The 20,919-nt window shown below is 34.8% G+C and overlaps 4 protein-coding genes across 6 annotated transcripts; 1 reads left to right on the forward strand and 3 right to left on the reverse strand.

Annotated features, from left to right (window-relative positions):
- The first annotated feature begins 4,672 nt into the window (after nt 1–4,672).
- LOC147929349 (uncharacterized) lies at nt 4,673–6,339 on the forward strand. Its single transcript, XM_087481331.1, has one exon. It carries the CDS (start codon nt 4,673–4,675, stop codon nt 5,633–5,635), a length of 963 nt encoding a protein of 320 aa, XP_087337457.1. The 3' UTR covers nt 5,636–6,339.
- LOC104736285 (thionin-like) lies at nt 6,338–7,275 on the reverse strand. Its single transcript, XM_010456244.3, has 3 exons — nt 6,989–7,275; nt 6,805–6,882; nt 6,338–6,643 (listed from the first exon to the last, which is right to left on the reverse strand). Exons 1-3 carry the CDS (start codon nt 7,218–7,220, stop codon nt 6,546–6,548), a joined length of 408 nt encoding a protein of 135 aa, XP_010454546.1. The 5' UTR covers nt 7,221–7,275; the 3' UTR covers nt 6,338–6,545.
- Nucleotides 7,276–12,861: 5,586 nt separating this feature from the next.
- Nucleotides 12,862–13,762, reverse strand: LOC104736286 (thionin). 3 transcript variants are annotated; one of them, XM_087481332.1, is made up of 4 exons: nt 13,475–13,762; nt 13,287–13,355; nt 13,060–13,177; nt 12,862–12,973 (listed from the first exon to the last, which is right to left on the reverse strand). In XM_087481332.1, exons 1-3 carry the CDS (start codon nt 13,695–13,697, stop codon nt 13,089–13,091), a joined length of 381 nt encoding a protein of 126 aa, XP_087337458.1. In that variant the 5' UTR covers nt 13,698–13,762; the 3' UTR covers nt 12,862–12,973; nt 13,060–13,088. The 3 variants fall into 3 exon arrangements, with proteins under 3 accessions (XP_087337458.1, XP_010454550.1, XP_010454547.1); XM_010456248.3 differs by having other exon boundaries at nt 13,287–13,364; XM_010456245.3 differs by having other exon boundaries at nt 12,862–13,177; nt 13,287–13,364.
- A 4,396-nt stretch (nt 13,763–18,158) lies between these two features.
- LOC147929350 (uncharacterized) lies at nt 18,159–18,884 on the reverse strand. Its single transcript, XM_087480580.1, has one exon. The coding sequence runs from the start codon at nt 18,882–18,884 to the stop codon at nt 18,159–18,161; it is 726 nt and encodes a 241-aa protein (XP_087336706.1).
- Nucleotides 18,885–20,919: the final 2,035 nt, after the last annotated feature.

Genomic DNA, 20,919 nt, shown 5'->3' on the forward strand with positions numbered 1-20,919 from the left:
AGACCCGTGGGTATAAGACCCGTTTTAACATCACTAGGTGTACACCTACTAAGGGGATTCGTAGTCCAGGTAAACGGTTAGATATGAGTCAGGTTGACGCTTCAAAGCTTTCAAACTCCTTTTCATGTCTTAGTGAAAAGGAAGAGGAAGGAGAGGATGTTATACCCGATTTGGAACAGAGTCTCGATCTTACTCAACAGCCTGGTGGTGGGGATCCTGCGACTATCGTGCCTACGACTGATCAGGGAGGAACTGAGACAGCCAAGGGGGTGACGCTCCGGCACTCTCTTCCACGTGCTTCGAAGGAAAGCCATAAATTTATATCGCAAACCAGCACACAGAGTACTAGGCCTCCTCCTAGTAATCTGTCAATACGTACAACTTCCAAAGCTCTTTGATGTCCGGGTTTTTCTGGAATGCCAGAGGCTTCAACAGGAAGGAGAATCACCGTGTGGTACAAGAGTGGATGACTCGTGGTAATTTTGATTTTGGGTGTTTAATTGAACCTAAGGTTAAGGAACGTAGAGCAAGTCGTGTTATTGACTTAGTGTTTGCTAATTGGTTTTTTATGTCTAATTATGAAGAGCATTGACTGGGAAGAATCTGGATAGTTTGGAAGAATAATGTGCGCATTACACCAGTGTTTAAGACCTCACAACTTATTACGGTCTCAATATCTGTAGAAGGGAAGGAGGATTTCTTTGTCACTTTTGTTTACGAGTCCAACTTGGTTGTGGAGCGTAAGGAGCTTTGGAGTGACTTACGACATCATCACTCATCTCCACTCTTTCATGGTCGAGCTTGGCTTATCTGTGGGGATTTCAATGAAATCTTGGATAATGAGGATCACTCTCTATATGATGTTAATCCGCGTACATACCTTGTCAATTTTTGCGAACTAGTTAATATGAGTTATCAGGGTCAACAATTTATATGGTGTAACAAACGTCAGGAGGGGGTAATTTGTAAGAAACTAGACCGAGTGTTGGTTAATCAGGAATGGATTCAGCAGTATGGTCAGTCATATTCTGTTTTCGAGCCTGGGGGATGCTCAGACCACTTACATTGCAGGTTTTATCTCTTTGCGCTGAAGTCGAAAGTGAAGAGGCCGTTTAAATTTATAAATGCAGTCACAAAACAACCAGAGTTCCTCTCTCAACTGGCTGGACGATGGCAAGAGTCACCCGCTCTTTTTCATTCCACCTCTGCGATGCATTGTTTCTCAAAATCATTAAAAGGACTTAAACCACATCTTCGGAGTATGGGGAAGAAACTGGTGGCAAACAGTACTGTCCGCACAAAGGAGGCATATGTCACTCTTTGCACTCAGCAGGAGCGGACTGATATCTTGTGTTTTTATGTAATTTTAGAACTTAATTCTTCATTGTTTTGTGCATATTCATGAGCATTTAGGTTGTGTAGGTTGCATTTTGCATCAAGTTTGTTATCTCAGATGATGGAGTAGAGATGTACAAGGAAAGTGTGCTTTGGAGCCAAATAAGTCAATAATTAGCAATATAATGGAAGACACACATTTGGATGCACACAAGATGATTGATGATTCGGAACCAGTTTTCAGTCCCTCAAATATCGACTCGTATGAAGACCTTTCTTTGGGATTTAGCTCCAGATTTCTTCCACTAAGTTATTGGAAATTGAGTAAGCTTTGCAATGGAGGTGATTTCAGGCCAATCAGATCTGTGTGTAAAGAGTTATACCTGTTTGAGTGAACGTATATACAGCCAGAGTGAAACAGGAGCCACACGCGGCCAAGAGCAGCGGCCAAACGGTGGCCGAGTGAAGACCAGCGGCCATCCCAATCGGTCAAGAGCTGGCTGCTGGAGTTCAGTAAGAGGAAGATCGTTTACAGCAGCGGCCAAGCTCAATCGGCCAAGCCATGACCGTTGGAGCCACGCGACCTCATCAATCGGCCAAGCCATGGCCGATGGAGCTCAAGAAGAGAAAACACCGTTTACACCAGCGCCACCACCATCAGCCAAAGTGTGCCCGGCCATCCCAATCGGTCATCTCAATCGGTCAAAGCATGGCCGTGTGAGACCATCACCACACTTGTTTTAGTTTTGATCCGGGTTTGACCCGGTTTGAACTGGGTTGACCCGGCTCCCTTTTATTTTGCTATAAATAATCTAACCCTATTAAGGGGAGACTTATCTCTTATCTCTTATTTTTTGGTTTTATCTTTTGTTTATCTCTTGTTTAGCAGCCACTTAGGATTCTTAAGCTTATTTACTCTTGGTTTGTTGAATGATTGAGTACTTCTAAGTTTTTTAATAGCAATTTCTCTTTCAAATCTCTTAATCTATAATCTCTTATTATGATTTCACAAAGATCAAACTATTTTCTTTGTGTGATTATGATGATGAGTGAATAGATCATTAAAACTTTGGGCTAGGTAGATTAGGAAGATATATGATTGATCTTTGATGTCTAGAGCCTTATTTATGTGTTTCTTATCTTGTTTAGTGTTAATAATGCTGGAAAGCGTTGATCAAGCTTGAATCTAGACATTAGGATTTCCATTGCCCAGAAGGTGTTTGATGAAATTCCTGAACCAAACTATTCAAGGGCTTTGCACTCCTAGCCAATGGAAATTGATGATTAGGGTCCTTAGTGGTATTAAGACCTCTTCTTAATGCATGCTAGCTCTGTGATTGCCTTTGGAAAAAGTTAGATTGTCACTTGATTAGCATAGGAATCTCTACCATGGAAATGGATTGATTTGCATTAGTGTTCTTAGCCATAGGATTGTTTTTGATTGTTGCCTGGACATCTAGGATTGGTTAGCTATCTCCCAAGTCAATTACCTTGCCCAAGGTTTACTTGTTTAATCTTGATTTAAAGTTTGTTGTTAGTTGTGTTCTGTTTCTTTCAATTCCTGTTAAGAATAGATTAAGCAACTTTGTGTATTTTTAGTGAGTTGATTAATGCGGATTGTGGATTGATAATTTAATTGACTGAAATATACTACGACTATGATTTCTCCTTCCTCTCAGGCGATACAGGACGAGGTTGATGCATATGCGAAGTGGCGAAGATTGACTGATATTGAAGAACGGTACCTGCAACAAAAAGCAAAGTTGCATTGGCTGAAGGTTGGTGATCAAAATAATAAGGCTTTCTATGCGTCTGCTAAGATTAGGGAGTTGAGAAATCATATATAGGAGATTCAGTGTGGTGATGGAAGGGTCGTTACTGATCAGAATCACATCAAAGAGGAAGCAATAAGACATTTTCGAGTTTTTCTCACTTATTCCCCTGCTGACTATGTCGAATGGACTATTGAGGAGTTGTCGGACCTTCTGAGTTGTAAATGTGATCCTACTGACAAATCTATGCTCACTAGAAAGGTTACCAAGGAGGAAATTAAAAAGGTTCTGTTTGCGATGCGCACAAACAAATCACCAGGTCATGATGGCTTCACTGTGGAGTTCTTTAAAGAGTCTTGGTCCATCGTGGGAGATGATTTTGTTGTAGCAGTGCAATCCTTCTTCCGGACAGGCTTTCTACCTAAGGGGGTCAACTCTACTATTTTAGCTCTTATACCAAAGAAGACAGAGGCAAGGACAATGAAAGATTATAGGCCAATTTCATGTTGCAATGTCTTGTACAAGGTCATTTCCAAGATTCTTACTACAAGACTCAAAGGTCTTCTTCCCAAATTCATCTCTCTTAATCAATCAGCCTTTATCAAGGACCGATTTTTGATGGAGAACGTACTTCTCGCTACAGAGCTTGTCAAACACTACCATAAAGACTCCATCTCTCCTCGTTGTGCCATGAAAATCAATATCTCAAAAGCTTTTGACTCAGTGCAGTGGGGTTTCCTACTTAATACGTTAAGAGCTCTTGACTTTCCTGGTCAATTCGTCAACTGGATTCAAACGTGTATCACCTCTGCATCATTTTCTGTTCAACTAAATGGAGAACTTGCGGGTTATTTTGGAAGCAAGAGAGGCTTGAGACAAGGTTGCTCGTTGAGTCCTTACTTGTTTGTCATCTGCATGAATGTGTTCTCTCGCAAGATTGACAAAGCGGCCCTGAATAAGCAGTTTGAGTACCACCCAAATTGCCAATTGCTTCATCTCACTCATCTCAGTTTTGCGGATGATTTAATGGTTATTACTGCTGGAAATAAGAGTTCAGTCGAGGGTGTTCTGGAGGTTTTCAATGATTTTGCCTGTCACTCAGGGCTGTAGATTAGTCTTGAGAAGTCAACCTTGTATATGGCAGGAATAGCTCCGGATACAGAAGCGGAGATTCTGCAACAGTTCCCCTTCGCGTCGGGTGTGTTACCGGTTCGATACCTTGGTCTACCTCTACTTTCTAAACGCATGTCTGAAGCTGATTATCTCCCTCTCTTGGAAAGGATACGTTCACAAATAAGCTCCTGGACAGCTAGGTCGCTCTCTTTTGCAGGCAGGTTACAGCTGCTAAGTTCGGTGATTTTTAGTTTAACAAACTTTTGGATATCTGTTTTTAGACTTCCAAAAGCTTGTATAAAGGAAATAGACAAGTTATGCTCTGCTTTTTTTGTGGTCTGGTCCTACTCTAAACACCAAAAAAAGCAAAAGTGGCCTGGACTGAGGTCTGTTTACCTAAGAAAGAAGGAGGACTAGTCCTGCGCTCCATAGAAGAAGCAAATAATTTCAGTATGTTGAAACTGATATGGAGAATTCTGTCTGCTAAAGATTCTTTGTGGGTGGATTGGGTCAAGCGATGTCTTATCCGGAATGGCTCGTTGTGGGCAGAGAAACCCATCTCCCCCACTGGCTCTTGGATATGGAACAAGATCTTAAAATGTAGGAATTTATCGGCACAGTTTCATAAGGTGGAAGTTAAGAATGGTGAATCTACTTCTTTTTGGTTTGACAACTGGAGCACTATGGGATGTTTACATGACCAACTTGGAGATAGAGGGACAATAACACTAGGTGTATCTACAGCGAGCACTATGGCCGAGGTCATGGTCATGCCGCGACACCGACGACACAGACATCCTGTACTCAATCAAGTGGAGGAGGAGATACAGTACCACAAGTTCCGAAGAACTGCAGAACGGGACGTCGCCCTTTGGAAAGGCAGAAACAGTGTGTATCGCAAGACTTTCATGACCAAAGAAACTTGGTCTCTCATTCGGGTTGCTCGACCAACAATGGCTAACTACAAAGCAGTTTGGTTCCCTTTCTACACTCCGAAGTATGCTTTTATAACTTGGTTGGCGATGAAGAACAGGCTTTCAACTGGAGACAGGATGCAAACCTGGAACCAAAATGTCAATACAAGCTGCACTTTCTGCAACAACCCCATGGAAACAATCGATCACCTGTTTTTTCAATGTTCTTTTGCACAGACGGTATGGGAGAAGCTCACTAGAGGCCTGCTCTTGCACAAGTACACTGCAGAATGGCGAGACATCGCAACACTGATTGGTGGAAATGAACTTGATAAGAAGTCACGCTTCATCATCGGATACACATTTCAGAATACTCTGTATCTCCTCTGGAGAGAAAGGAATGATAGACGTCATGGCAACCAACCCTCGCCGGCGGAGAAGCTGGTCAAGCTCATAGACAAAAACGTTCGGAACGAAGAGGATACCACGATACAGATGTGAGTTTGTCAACAGAAAATTTGTTATATATATAGATATGATTTTGCATTGGCACAATATACTAAGTTGCATAACCAAAAAAGATTATATTTGATTATCTATCCTTTACGACAAAAGCCTTTTAAATTTCAAAGTGTTCGAATGCAAGAAAATATTTTTATCATCCATTCGCAGTGTTATATAGATAAATATTTCGGGTTTACTATAAAAAGAATAGATCGTTGAACGCGGGCAATATATCGGTGTTTACTCTTTGTATGTAAGTGCCTCCTTTGGGTAAGTCTCTTTACTAAATGCCGAAGACCATTTTCAAAATTGCTGACAAGAGATATATCCGTAAACACCGAACATTTTCGTGTCCAGCTCCGGAAGGAGGAATTATGTCTGATGAAGTTGGGCCATCATTTGATCCCAAAAAATGTGCATCTTTAATTTGGGACTGCAAGGTTGCAATCTTCTCTTGCTCCGTCTGATACTTTTCGTCGCTCTCAAGAAACTTTTGCTTGTAAGTTTAACTTGAAGAACTTGCTCCAAGAAGTTATTGGGTTACTACTCTAACAATCATGACTATAAGTTTTCCAGGTAGAACGAATTATATAATTTGAGATTTGTAAGTCTTAACTGTTTTGCTAAGTTTGCATTGGATGTTGTCAAGATATGAACTGATTGTAAGAAAATTACGTTAATGCGAGAGTTTTGATCATATATAGAAGATAAGGACACATTTTTATTCTTTATTTGGATAATAGCAAGTAGAAGGGGTAAACAATCTAGGGGTCAATGACCTTCTTCTACGTCACATAGAAATCCTGGAAATAGTAGATGCTAGCTTAAGACTCTAGCATTTTTTTGTCACATACACGACAATTATTGAAAACAGGGAAAACAACAACACAGTTCTTGGATATCCTTATTAGGCAGTTTCAACTGCATTGGATGAGTCCTTGGTACAGAACTCAGAACATGCCTCGGTGCAATGTACGACTGCTCCACTCACAATTTCACTTGCATCTATTTCACCGATACAAAATTAAAATTAATTGATTTTTCACTTGTTCTAATAATAATAATAATAATAATAATAATAATAATAATAATAATAATAATAATATAATAATAACAATAATAATAATAACAATAATAATAATAATAATAATAAGTTTTCACGTTACCAAAGTTCTGGAGAGTGGTTAAGGTACCACACACAGAGGATGCACAACCCAACTTACAATATTCGTTGACAGCATCACCTTAAATAAATTAATAAAAAAAAAAGTTCTTGTATCGTGAAAATCCTTGTCCAACATGTAAAAGATATAACTTAATGAAACAACAAAGAAAAAGTTATGAAATTACCAGAGTTTTCAAGAATGTCATGTATATATGGCGGAGTAGTACATTTTGTCCCCTTAATAATTTTGCATCCACAAAGTTTTGCACAAGTTTCCCTACCAGTTCCAGGAAGACGGCATACATTGTAACAGTTTCTAGCAGTCGTGCTCGAGCAACAACTCTTTGCTTCGACTTGAATCTGCGCCAGGACAAGACTCATTACGAGCACACTTAGAATCAAAGTTTTGCCTTCCATCTTTCGATTGATCAGTTGTTTGATTGCAAAATGTATATGTGGAGAGTTATAAGCTTGTATTGATGAAATGGTGATGAGACAAGGCTCGTTTAAATACTAGTTGGTCTCATTTAGCAACCACAAACTTCGTATGATACACTTATCATCACATTCTCTGTAGACTTTGTGTGTACACGCTGCGTGGACCAAACCTTATCTTAATGGCAATCGAATTCACACTAAGGATAGTTTAAAATCTTGTTCTTCTTCTTCTTTTTGGTTAACCAGATAAAGAAAAACAAATCTATTAGAGTTTTGTGTTAACTACTTGATATATTTGAATCAGGATACTTAATAGGGAGTCACTATTCCGTATTAGTATTGCTGGCTATATATATTTTGTATGTTCGTGCTAACTTGTGTAATTATGATGACGTTCTTAAATATAATTAGCTTTATATATATATATATATATATATATATATACACGTATGAGTAGAGAGTTTATATTATATGAGTATTCTGTCAACAAAGTTTTGTGTTTCTTCATTTAATTTCTTTATTGTGGTTGTAGAAATTTCTAGAAACAAATATCTTCTAGTTATGTCTAGCTGATGGCAAATTAAAATATGAGACTAAAATCCAAATAGTTTGTTACAACGTGTTTTGTGTTTATTTTTGTTTTTACCAACTCTTTTTTTTTGAATATTACGTTGGGACCAAATGGATGCTTTGTTGCCATGATTTGATTATTTACATTGAATCTTCATTTAAAAATATGGATTGGTTTATTCATGCTATATGAAATTAAGTGTGTTTGGGTTTCAGAATTATAACTTGAGTGGTGTATTTAAGTATTTGAAAAATATTTCTGCATATTTGGCTTTTGGAATAGTTCATATCACTTGTATAATATTTGGCTTATTTTTTTTTCACTTTTAGTGTGAGTTTGTCAACAGAAATTTTGTTGTCTATAGATATGATTTTGCATTGCCACAATATACTAAGTTGCATAACCAGAAATTGTTTTCGTATTTATCATGTGTAATCCTTATGGGTCTTCAATCCTTATAGACATAACTGCATCACATTCAATATCACTAGTTGGTCTACCGCTCGCAACCACAAACTTCGTTTGATATGTTCAGCACATGCTCTCTAGTCTCTATAGACTTGTCTGTACATGCTGCGTGGACAACCATATCTTAAAGGCATGCAATCTGATTCAGACTAAGGATACTTTAAATCATCTTCTTCTTTTTCGTATTGGTTCAGCGGGTTATATTGTATATATTCCTGCTAACCGTGTAATTATTATGTAATATCTTATAATTTTGTTTATAACTTTATTATGTCTATAAAGTTTGTATCACTTCTCTTGTAAAGAGAAAGATAAGAACATAGTTTTAATTTGTGTTTCTTAATTTTTTTTTTAACCAACTCTTTCGTGGTTGTCAGAGCTTCTGCCAAATCTCTTCTAGTTATAAGTTATAAACAAATATCTTCTAGATATGTCTAGCTGATGGCAAATTAAAATAGGAGAAAAAATCCAAATAGTTTGTTACAACGTGTTTTGTGTTTCTTTTTGTTTTAACCAACTCTTTTTTTTTTTTTTTGAATATTACGTTGGGACCGAATGAATGCTTTGTTGCCATGATTTGATTATTTACATTGAATCTTCATTTAAAAATATGGACTGGTTTATTCATATCATGCTATAGGAAATTCAGTGTGTTGGGCTTCAGAAATATAACTTCAGTGGTGTGTTAAAATATTTCTGCATATTTGGCTTTTGGAATAGTTCATATCACTTGTATAATATTTAGCTTATTTATTTCACTTTTAGTGTGAGTTTGTCAACAGAAAATTTGTTGTCTATAGATATGATTTTCATTGGCACAATATACTAAGTTGCATTATCAAAAAAATATTCCGTATTTAGCATGTGTAATCCTTATAGACATAACTGCATCACATTCAATATCAATTGAGCCACCGCAACTTCTGATATGACACCAAACAAACGTATTTTTATTTATACTCAACAAAAAGCTCCATGGCTATCTTGTCGTTTGTTCAATTGTGCAAATGATTGTGGTTTCTACTTGCTAGCTGAGATGTAGAATACATATATTTTGTGAAGGAATTGTGTGTGTGTTTTATTATTTAAAATAATTTATCCATGGTGATGGTGAATCTGACAATGGATCAACCGCGAATAAGCTATAAGCTAGCCAATCAATATTTGTACCTTGCACCATAGCCTTAGCCGTCGACTAATTTTCTTTGGTTTTTCTTCTGGTATTTAAAGTTACGAAGATGTTGTGTTGATTGAAGTTTTATAAGGTTTGGAACATGTCGTGAAATCTCTACTGTAATAGATGAGACACGGATAAAAAGATACATCATAGATGTCTCAGTGATGGTGCAACAATTGAGACAAAGAAAGTGGACAAAACTCTTACAGATGATGAAGTATTACTTGATACATATGATGGTAGAGCAAAAAGTAGCACTTGGTAATTATGCTGACACAATAATTGACACAAAGGAGAGAATATGTTGTGTTGAATCAAGGAACATGCAGTCAGATTTATCAGAGGATGTATCTGACGTCTGAACCAGTTCTTGTACTAGTCCGGACGTTAATACATGAAGTAGTACAAGAAGCTGAATTGAAGAGTTTTAGTAAATAAGCTTAAGGCCGACTTGGACAACCCAAATGGCGGCTGCTGAGCTGGATGAACATCTTGCATGAAAGATTCAAGATGGTATCATGGAGAGAAACTTTCATATTTGTTATATAATAGAAATTTCCTATTTATTGTACAATAGGAAAATTGTCAATCCTAGGAGTTGTGTAATTGTTAGTCTCCCAATTCCTATTTGTTGTATAATAGTAAAGTTGTCAACCCTAGGGGTTAGGCAATTGATATAAATACCAAGAAGGCGTTTCATGAAGACTTGCATGCTTCAAGGTAGTTTCGAGAGATGCACACAAGATGTGTGGTGTCGCCCCATCAACAAGATAGAGAGATCTTTTGATAGTTTTGTTGTAGATCTACACTAGTCGGAAAAGAAAATTAGTAGTAGTCTTTTTTCATTGTAATTCTAGAGAGTGGTATGTTGCAGCCTTTTTCTAGTGAACGAATTCTGGACTAGGTCCCGGGGATGTAGGTTATCCAAACTCCGTTAATAAAGCTTGTGTGTTATTTACTTTATACTCATACAAACATGATGTCGATCTTATCTAGACTTAGCCACAAATATGCGTTTTCAAATTATTTATTACGTTTAAAGAAGTTTAAAAGGCTTTTAAATTTACCTTCAACAAGTCCCGTCTGATGCTTTTTTTCGTTCCCAATAAAATTTTGCTCGTAAGATTGACTTGAAGAACTTCCTCCAAAACCTTTGTCAAACGGGATTGATCTCACACCATATCTCGGCCCCTTCTTAATTCCACTTGATACAGAAAATTTTGGAAATAAAACCATTTAGTCCACAATATACTACCGAGAATTTCACCGTTCCCTTGTGTTTAAAGTCTATTGGGTAACTGTTCATCAAAACGAAAGGTCTGTTGTGTTACTACTCTTAACAATCATCACTATACTTTTTCCATTACTTCAACCTATCGATTGCATTCTCAAATATGGTTCATACAAGGTTTTATATAATTTGAGAATTATAAGTCTTAACTGTTTTGCTAAGTTGGCACTGGATGTTGTGAAGATATATATACACTGATTGTAAGAAAATTACGTTAAATCGAGAGTTTGTCTTGATTATAAAGAATAAGGCCACGTTATTATTCTTTATTTGGATAATAGCAAGTAGAAGGGGTAGACAATCTAGGGATCGATGACCTTCTTCTACATCACATAGAAAACATGGAAATAGTAGAAGCTAGCTCAAGACTCTAGAATTTTTTTGTCGCATACACGACAATTATTGAAAACAAGGAAAACAACACATAGTTCGTGGGTATGCTTGTTAGGTAGTTTCAACTGCATTGGATGAGCCCTTGGTACATAACTCAGAACATGCCTTGGTGCAATGTATAACGGCTTCATTCACAATTTCACTTGCATCTAATTCACGGAAACAATATTAGAATTAATGTCACGTGGACCCGGAGGACATGGCCCCTCAACAATTTTGCATCCACAAGGTTTTACACAAGTTTCCCTAGACGCTCCAGAAAAACGACATACATTGTATTAGCATATAAGGTTATATAGTTGGTTAAAAGTTGATTAAGTTGAGATTAAGCTTCCTTTTACTTAATCTCAACACTCTAATATAAATACCCTTGTATAGTTACATTTTAAGATCTCCGTTGTTGGTCAATGAAACACCATGAAAACATAGGTGAGATTAATTAGGGTTTCTAGCGGTAACTGAATAGATAAGAGGGGAGGGTGGGGAAGAGTGAGAGGCGAGAAAGAGTAGAAGACGGAACTGTGAGATTCCGTCGGTTTTACTTTCGGAAGTCGAGATATTTCTGTGGCCCATTAACCATTTACAGCCTATTAATAATTAGCTTAAACATGAGAGAGAGAAAAAAAATTCAGAGGTTCCACGTGGCAGATAGATAGAGAGCTTCTTTAGAGAGTGTAAGTCTACTTTATTATATTAGATATATAAGAAATAACCCGTTTCATTGACCCCACTAGCCCACCGCTAGCTTGCCCCCATAGGCCCGAAGCTGGCCCTACAGGACATCGATCCTAACCCCTCACTGTGAAATAGAACTATTCATCCAAATCCACCAGTAGGTTATTGGTGCGCCAGGCGTTCCTCGAACCCTGGTCCCCACCCTTTAAAAACCTTCCCACAAGACAAGCTGTCACCAATTGATCAATTGGTGGCAACTTGTCCTGTGGGAAGGTTGTTAAAGGGTGGGGACCAGGGTTCGAGAAACGTTTGGCGCACCAATAACCTACTGGTGGATTGGGATATCCACAGTAATGGGTTAGGATTGATGCCCTGCAGGGCCAGCTTGGAGTCTGTTTGGGCAGCTAGCAGTGGGCTAGTGGGGTCCAAGGACGGTTCGTTGGGGCAGCTAGCGGTGGGCTAGTGGGTCCACGGGATGGGTTGTCACATAAAAATCGATTTTTTGTCAATTGGTGATAGCTTGTCTTGTGGGAAGGTTGTTAAAGAGTGGGGACCAGAGTTCGAGGAACGCCTGACGCACCAATAACCTACTGGTGGATTTGGATGAATAGTTCCATTTCATGGTGAGGGGTTAGGATCGATGCCCTATAGGGCCAGCTTCGGGCCTATGGGGGCAAGCTAGCGGTGGGCTAGTGGGGTCAACGAAACGGGTTGTCACATCAACAATTAGACAAGTATGTTTTTTATAATAATATAGTTTTCTTTTTCATAAATTATATAGAGATTTTTAAAAAAAATTTAAGGCCTCTTTTTTATACACCGCTTCCGGCCCGTATAATCCTAGGCACGGTTCTGCCAAAGCCCCAAAGTACCTAGGCATGGCACTGCCATTACTTCAACCTATTGATTGCATTCTGAATGGTTCATACAAGATTTTATATAATTTGAGATTTATAAGTCTTAACTGTTTTGATAAGTTGGCGTTGGATGTTGTGAAGATATATATGAACTGATTGTAAGAAAAATACGTTAAAGCGAGAGATTGTTTTGATCATAAAAGATAAGGGACACATTATTATTCTTTATTTGGATAATAGCAAGTAGAAGGGGTAAACAATCTAGGGATCAATGACCTTCTTCTACGTCACATAGAAATCCTGGAAATAGTAGATGTTAGCTTAAGGCTCTAGCATTTTTTGTCATATACACGACAATTATTGAAAACAGGAAAACAACAGCGCACATAGTTCGTGGATATGTTTGTTATGCAGTTTACACTACATTGGATGATCTCTTTGTACATAACTCAGAACATGCCTCGGTGCAAGGTACAACTGCTCCATTCACAATTTCACTTGCATCTAATTCACCGAAACATTATTAGAATTAATTGATTTTTCATATGCTCCATAATTCTAATAATAATAATAATAATAAAATAATAATAATATTAATGAGTTTCTGTCTTACCAGAGTTCTCGAGAGTGGTTAAGGTACCACACACAGAGGATGCACAACCCAACTTGCAGTATTCGCTAACTGCATCACCTTAAATAAAATAAAAATTAAAAAATAAAACTTGCATCAAAATCTTGGTCCAACCTGTAAATCATATAACTTAATCAAAACAATAAAGAAAAAATGTGAAATTAAATTACCAGAGTTTTCAAGAATGCCACGTGGACCCGGAGGACATGGCCCCTCAACAATTTTGCATCCACAAAGTTTTGCACAAGTTTCCCTAGAAGCTCCAGTTAAACGGCATACATTGTAACAGTTTCTAGCGGTCGTGTTTGGGCAACAACTCTTTGCTTCGACTTGAATCTGGGCCATGAAAAGACTCATTACGAACACACTTAGAATCAAAGTTTTACCTTCCATCTTTCGATTGTATCGGTTGTTTGATTACAAAATGTATATGTGGAGAGTTATAAGCTTGTATTGATGAAATGGTGATGAGACAAGGCTCATTTAAATACTAGTTGGTCTCATTTAGCAACCACAAACTTCGTATGATACACTTATCATCACATTCTCGGTAGACTTTGTGTGTACACGCTGCGTGGTACCAAACCTTATCTTAATGGCAATCTAATTCAGACTAAGGATATGTAGTTTTAATCTATTCTTCTTTTTCTTTTTGGTTAACCAGAAAAAAAAAAAAAAAAAAAAAAGTCATGTACTTCCAAAATAATATATTACGGATATATATTTTTTTGATATTACGTTGGGACCAGATGAATGCTTGTTGCCATGATTTGATTATTTTCATTGAATCTTCATTTAACAATATGGATTGGTTTATTCATGCTTTAGAAAATTAAGTGTGTATATGGATTTCACAAATATAACTTGAGTGGTGTATTAAAATATTTGAAAAGTAATATTTCTGCATATTTGGCTTATTTATTTTCACTTGTAGTGTGAGTTTGTCAACAGAAAATTTGTTGTCTATAGATATGATTTTATGTTGGCAAAATATGTACAAATATTTTGCTACTTTCAATTATAATATGACAAATAAAAAATGCTAATAATAATTTTAATATAGCCATAGCATAGCGCTACATCTTAGAGCAATTTTTTCCACCTTTTTATCGACAAATATCCCATTCGATTTGCGCTTGTATGTCTCCATAAATGTGACGATCTGAGGAAGCCCGTCTCCTGATTAGCTTATGAATATGAGCCCTTGGTACATAACTCAGAACATGCCTCAGGTGCATTGTACAACTGCTCCATTCACAATTTCACTTGCATCTAATTTACAGAAACAATATTAGAATTAATTGATTTTTCATATGCTCTAAAATCCAATAATAAAAATAATAATAATCTTAATGAGTTTTTGGGTTACCGGAGTTTTGGTAGGTGGTTAAGGCACCACACACAGAAGATGCACAACCCTACTTACAGTATTCGTTGTCGGCATCACCTTAAATAAAATAAAATTAAATAAAAAAATTCTTCTAATTTGCATCAAAATCTTGGTCCAACTTGTAAAAGATATAGCTTAATGAAACAACAAAGAAAAAATGTGAAATTAAATTACCAGAGTTTTCAAAATTGTCACGTGGACCCGGAGGACATGGCCCCTCAACAATTTTGCATCTACAAAGTTTTACACAAGTTTCCCTAGGAGTTCCAGTAATACGGCATACATTGTAACAATTTCTAGCAGTTCTGTTCCGGCAACAACTCTTTGCCTCGACTTGAATCTCCGCCAAGACAAGACTCATTAGGAGCACACTTAGAATCAAAGTTTTGCCTTCCATCTCTCAATTGATCAGTTGTTTGATTGCAAGATGTATATGTGGAGAGTTATAAGCTTGTATTGATGAAATGGTGATGAGACAAGGCTCGTTTAAATACTAGTTGGTCTCATTTAGCAACCACAAACTTCGTATGATACACTTATCATCACATTCTCTGTAGACTTTGTGTGTACATGCTGCGTGGACCAAACCTTATCTTAATGGCAATCTAATTCACACTAAGGATAGTTTATTCTTCTTTTTCTTTTTGGTTAACCAGATAAAGAAAAACAAATCTATTAGAGTTTTGTGTTAATTACTTTTGAATCAGGATACTTAATAGGGAGTCACTATTCCATATTAGTTTTGCTGGCTATATATATTTTGTATGTTCGTGCTAACTTGTGTAATTATGATGACGTTCTTAAATATAATTAGCTTTATAAATATATATATATATATATATATATATATATATACTTTGCTCACTTCTCTTTCCTCCACATCAGCATCCACCTAATCATTTTTTTTCTTTTGCATAAAAATACTATTTTTAATATTCATTCATTGCATATTTATTACTTATAATTAATAATAACAAAAAATAAATGAAAAACTAATTAACTAAAATTAATTAAAATTTAAAATAGTATAAACAATAATATAATTTTTTAGTAAATAATAAGATAATAACTATCTAAAAATGGATTAAGTAAAATAAATGAAAATTTTTAAAATAGTAAATAATACTATAAATTTGTTTTAGTAATAATGTTATTTATTAAAATTATAACCAGAAAATGATTATATTCCAAAATTTAGAATGGTTAATGAGTTTTAGAATGTAAGTAAGATTTTAATGCATGGTGGAATAAAAAAACGAGTTATGTAATTGTATTTATAAAAATCTAAACATGAAAAATAATATTGAAGTGAAACATTAGTTTCTAAGAAAGAAAAGATTTGTTATTAAATTTTACTTATAAGAAAGAAAAGATTAATTATTTAACTTAACTTAACTTAAAAGTTTTGATCTAAAACAAAGACATTGTAAGTGACACACTTTTTTGGGAAAACTATGAAAAAGAATTTTGAAAAAATAATCTATCTAAAAAAACAAAATCATTGGTTAGGAAATATAGAAAAAATGATATGTAAGCCGTTACAAAAAGTGGTATGTGATTTGTGTAAGGTATATTATCAACTGGAGCTACAATTTTATAACATAATATAACAAATATAACATATATATATCAAATGCTTTTAACCTAAAATATTGGCAAAAACAACATATTTAAATTACACTATGATTTTTTTTTGGAAGACGAAGTTGGGGTTGCATCAAAAATTTAACATCTGCAAATAACATATGATATTTTAGAAAAATATGTAACTTGGATTAGTGAATAGATATTCATTGTGGGGTTTAAGCCTTTCATCATTTAAGTATTCTTGACTTAGTTGGAAATTCTATTATGGCAGAAGATGCGTTTGGACAACCTCATTATAGCGATATAGCAATAAATTGTTCATGAAACTTTGTATATTCGCATTTAATGTAGGATATCAATATATTTAAATGGTCTTTATAATTAGGTCAACGATCGACATTGACGTTAGAACTTTTAAAATTATGAATATGAAATGGACTCTTTTAAAGATAAAAGGTCAGACAATTGTCGAAAATATTATTGCGACACTAGACAATATATGTTATATATAGATTAGTAAAATAAGTACGGCATTTATATAGATTTATCTTTTAATCTTCAAATTATATTCATATTCAATGATTCTTATTGATAAAAAATTTAACTAAAATCCCACGTAAAATCGCAAATAGATATAACAAAGAAATATTATCTTTAAATATATATATGTTGCATATCACTGAGTAAAGTAAGTTTAGTATTTATATAAATTTATACTCAAAAATAGAAATAATTATATTTGAGCTCAACAATATCTATTGATAAGAAATATTTTAAATTAAAATCCCGCGCGTGTGTGGGAACAAATTCTAGTATATATATATATATATATATACGTATGAGTAGAGAGTTTATATTATGAGTATTCTGTCAATAAAGTTTTGTGTTTCTTCATTTGATTTCTTTAATTATTCTGGTTGTAGAAATTTCTAGAAAAAAATATCTTCTATTTATGTCTAACTGATGGCAAATTAAAATATGAGACAAAATCCAAATAGTTTGTTACAACGTGTTTTGTGTTTATTTTTGTTTTTACCAACTCTTTTTTTTTCTTTTATTGAATATTACGTTGGGACCAAATGAATGCTTTGTTGCCATGATTTGATTATTTTCATTGAATCTTCATTTAAAAATATGGATTGGTTTATTCATGCTATATGAAATTAAGTGTGTTTGTGTTTCAGAAATATAAGTTGAGTGGTGTATTAAAGTATTTGAAAAATATTTCTGCATTTTTGGCTTTTGGAATAGTTCATATCATTTGTATAAATATTTGGCTTATTTATTATCACTTCTAGTGTGAGTTTGTCAACAGAAAATTTGTTGTCTATAGATATGATTTTGAATTGGCACAATATACTAACTGCATCACATTCAATATTAATTGAGCCACCGCAACAAATGTATTTTTGTTATAAATAATAACGTAAATATATATGTATATATGTGTATATATGTATGTGTATAAGGAAATATATAATTGTACAAAGAAAATGGAGGAAGAGCGTGAGAGATGAGAGAGTGAGGAAAAGCAACATTAACACATTTATTATTCTTCTTTTTATTATGTCAACATCTTTTTCTCACACCTTATTCTCATTTACATAACCTTTATATATACTAGTGATAAAACTATAATGACTCATGCACTACACAAATAAATAAAGACAAGTGTACAAATATGAAAGACAAGTGGTAAAGTGGTGAACAAGTAGTAGCGGATGCAGAAATTTATTTAACATGGGGCACAAAATAATTAATAAAATAATTGAATAAAATAGAATAATAATATTATTATTAAAAAATCCAAAACCAAAAAAATAAAACTTAAAAAATAGTCATAACAAAAACATATTAAGAAGTCATACAAAACTATTCTACGATCTTCTATATTGAAATCTTTTTATCACTACCTCATTTGTCACTTTATCTAAGTGCTCTTTTTCAATAAAATAAACCATACAATCATTTAAAAATTGATCACCTATTCGGTTTCGTAAGGTAGTCTTCACAATTTTCATCGCTGAAAAGCATCTCTCGACTGTAGCAGTGGCAACAGGTAAAGTTAAAACCAACTTCAAAAGTCGATAAACAAGAGGATGCGAAAGATGTTTTCTTGTCTTCATCATCACACGTGCAAGATCTCCAAGACTCTCCAAATTAGCAAACCTTTTATCTTCACGGATATTATCAATGTAAATACCAAATTGATGCTCAAAAGATATCCGCTCCATAGAACTAAAATCTTCTGGATAAAACTCAGATAATCTCACAAGTTTCGACTGGTCAAACTCGTGGAATGAACAAAAATGGCTCAAATACGCAGTGCAACTAAACAATTCAGTGTTAACTTCGTCAAAACGATCATTAAACTCTTGAATTTGCATATCCAAGACAGTATAAAAACATTCCACCTGATAATGATGCAAGTTTGTTATGTTGGTTCTCCGTCTTGGCTTCTTTGGATCAACAAATTCATCTTCCATGATGATCAACTCAGTTTTATGACTCTCACAAAAAGAATTAACTTTTTCAACCAAAGAATCCCATCCATTATCCCTGAGATTGTACAATTGTTGCTTGGTAGATTTCACCAAAGACATAGCATTTAAAATGTCTTGATCTTTCCTTTGCAGAGCCACTGATAAAGTATTTATGATCCCGAGAAGAAGTAACATCAATTGTAAGTAGAACACAAAATCAAAGGTGTGCAAATATTTGATGAGACCATTAGCTTGAAGTTCTTCGCTAACCTGTTACGAGGCTACCGTCTTCGGCAGCTAACTATTGGTTGACGTTCGGGCATCATCTGAGCCATTATGAATTCTCGATATGGCATATGAAGCACAATTAGTTTGGCATGACTTTAATAAGCAACGACCAAAGTCTGTCACTAAAACGTCACAAAGTCGTTGTTTTGCTATATATCTTTATATAGACTTGATATAAATCTTCCATCTGCAAAAACAACTAAACCAAGCTCTGGGTTTCTAAAATATATTAAACCCAAGTTAATCATATCTTTGCAATAGAAGATATGTTTTAACTCATCTCAAAATCTACTCATAGAGAATGAGTTATATGTTGTAAAGAGGTTAGTAGAAAATGCTATGCATAATTCATAAAATATATAAATGCTCGTCAGCATTTATATATGATCTTATATAACTATATATATATATATTTGACTTATATTAGAATTGATTATTATATCATATATTTCGAAAGATGTTTACAAGATCTTTTCTTCCAAATAACCTTTAAGGGTTTTGATGATCATCAATGAGTTCTTGAGAACATAATTGTAATATCATATATCTTTCGGGATTAGCTCTTCAAGCATCCCATGAGGCATATTTCAAGTCATTGCTATAGCATCCATTTTGTTTGATAAGGTATTTTAACAAAACATGGCGCGACACACCATTTTGTTATATATCATTATACCCTTTTGATGCTTGGACCACTAGTCCAACAATTACTCGTCTTTCATACGAGTTTAATATAGACTTGATTACCACTTTTATTGGCCAATATATATCTCTATACGCTCACAAAGCGGAGATTTATGATCCTCATTAATCACATTGCGCGATACAATATTTTTATTGTCGACATTATGTATTTGGTTCCATATTTCCATTAATGACATGGTTAATCGAGATCTCTTTAACCATTCTATAAATGATTTTATTCTGGTACTTGATTTCGTTATTAACCATATCAATCAGTTTCTCTACTCCTCTTGAGGAGTATCTTGCTCCTCTTTAGGATTCTATGTACTCCTCTCTGGGAGTCTATTAGCTCTTCTTAAAGAGTCTATCTACTCCTCTTTAAGAGTTCATTTGCTCCTCCTTTGAGAGTATAATCCTCTTTTAATTTGCTCCTTTTTCTTTTCGAAGATTTTATCTTAGGAACCAAAGTAGTCTATCACGTTTCTTATTTGTCATAGACTTAGTATGTCATCCGCTAGAGACATATTTTTATTGGAGCATTTTTAGCTGGGATGTGAGATTTCTCAGACCTACAAGTTCATATTTATTTATGTGAGGATCAATCATTATATGAAATCTCATCCATCAGCTTTTTGCATTTGATTTGCAATATATATTTTGAATAGTGATCTTTTGAACTTGTTCAAAGATCCAAAACTATTTGATGATTCTCCCATAATGATGGAGAATTTTATCATCCAACATGATGATATGCAAATCTTGCAATAGGCGCATCTCTCATAAGATGACTTTTATTATTAGAGCGGAGACTCATCTCACGCATCTATATATTTCTTCCTCTTTAGATGATATTTTTATGCGGTCTGGAAGAGCATTTACGATATATATCACATACCCATAAGATTCAAAATGAGAAATATTTAATCTCCAACCATGAATATATAACATGGGAGAAATATTTTTTTTTACTGTTGGCCTCATATATAATATTTATTACATGCAAAGTTGCATGTTCCATATAAAAACAAAGAGATTAAATCACCATGAATCGTTTTGCAATATTTTGGAGTTGCACTATGAACGATTCATCATAGCTCATTTCAAGATGAACATCATGGATGTTTCACTTTATCACATGCGACATATCTATGTGATAAACTATAGGATATGACTTCACCAAAGT

Source organism: Camelina sativa, chromosome 13, assembly GCF_030686135.1.
Source record: "Camelina sativa cultivar CO46 ecotype springtype chromosome 13, ASM3068613v1".
Taxonomy (NCBI): domain Eukaryota; kingdom Viridiplantae; phylum Streptophyta; class Magnoliopsida; order Brassicales; family Brassicaceae; genus Camelina; species Camelina sativa.

What these genes read in the sequence shown, in the direction of transcription:
- LOC104736285 (XM_010456244.3), bottom strand. Translation starts at nt 7,220, where the DNA reads ATGGAAGGCAAAACTTTGATTCTAAGTGTGCTCGTAATGAGTCTTGTC. An exon ending in TGACATTCTTGAAAACTCTG is followed by an intron (nt 6,883 to 6,988) that starts GTAATTTCATAA and finishes AATTTATTTAAG; the next exon opens with GTGATGCTGTCAACGAATAT. An exon ending in AACCACTCTCCAGAACTTTG is followed by an intron (nt 6,644 to 6,804) that starts GTAACGTGAAAA and finishes TCGGTGAAATAG; the next exon opens with ATGCAAGTGAAATTGTGAGT.
- LOC147929350 (XM_087480580.1), bottom strand. Translation starts at nt 18,884, where the DNA reads ATGTCTTTGGTGAAATCTACCAAGCAACAATTGTACAATCTCAGGGAT.
- LOC147929349 (XM_087481331.1), top strand. Translation starts at nt 4,673, where the DNA reads ATGTTGAAACTGATATGGAGAATTCTGTCTGCTAAAGATTCTTTGTGG.
- LOC104736286 (XM_010456248.3), bottom strand. Translation starts at nt 13,697, where the DNA reads ATGGAAGGTAAAACTTTGATTCTAAGTGTGTTCGTAATGAGTCTTTTC. An exon ending in TGGCATTCTTGAAAACTCTG is followed by an intron (nt 13,365 to 13,474) that starts GTAATTTAATTT and finishes ATTTTATTTAAG; the next exon opens with GTGATGCAGTTAGCGAATAC. An exon ending in AACCACTCTCGAGAACTCTG is followed by an intron (nt 13,178 to 13,286) that starts GTAAGACAGAAA and finishes TCGGTGAATTAG; the next exon opens with ATGCAAGTGAAATTGTGAAT.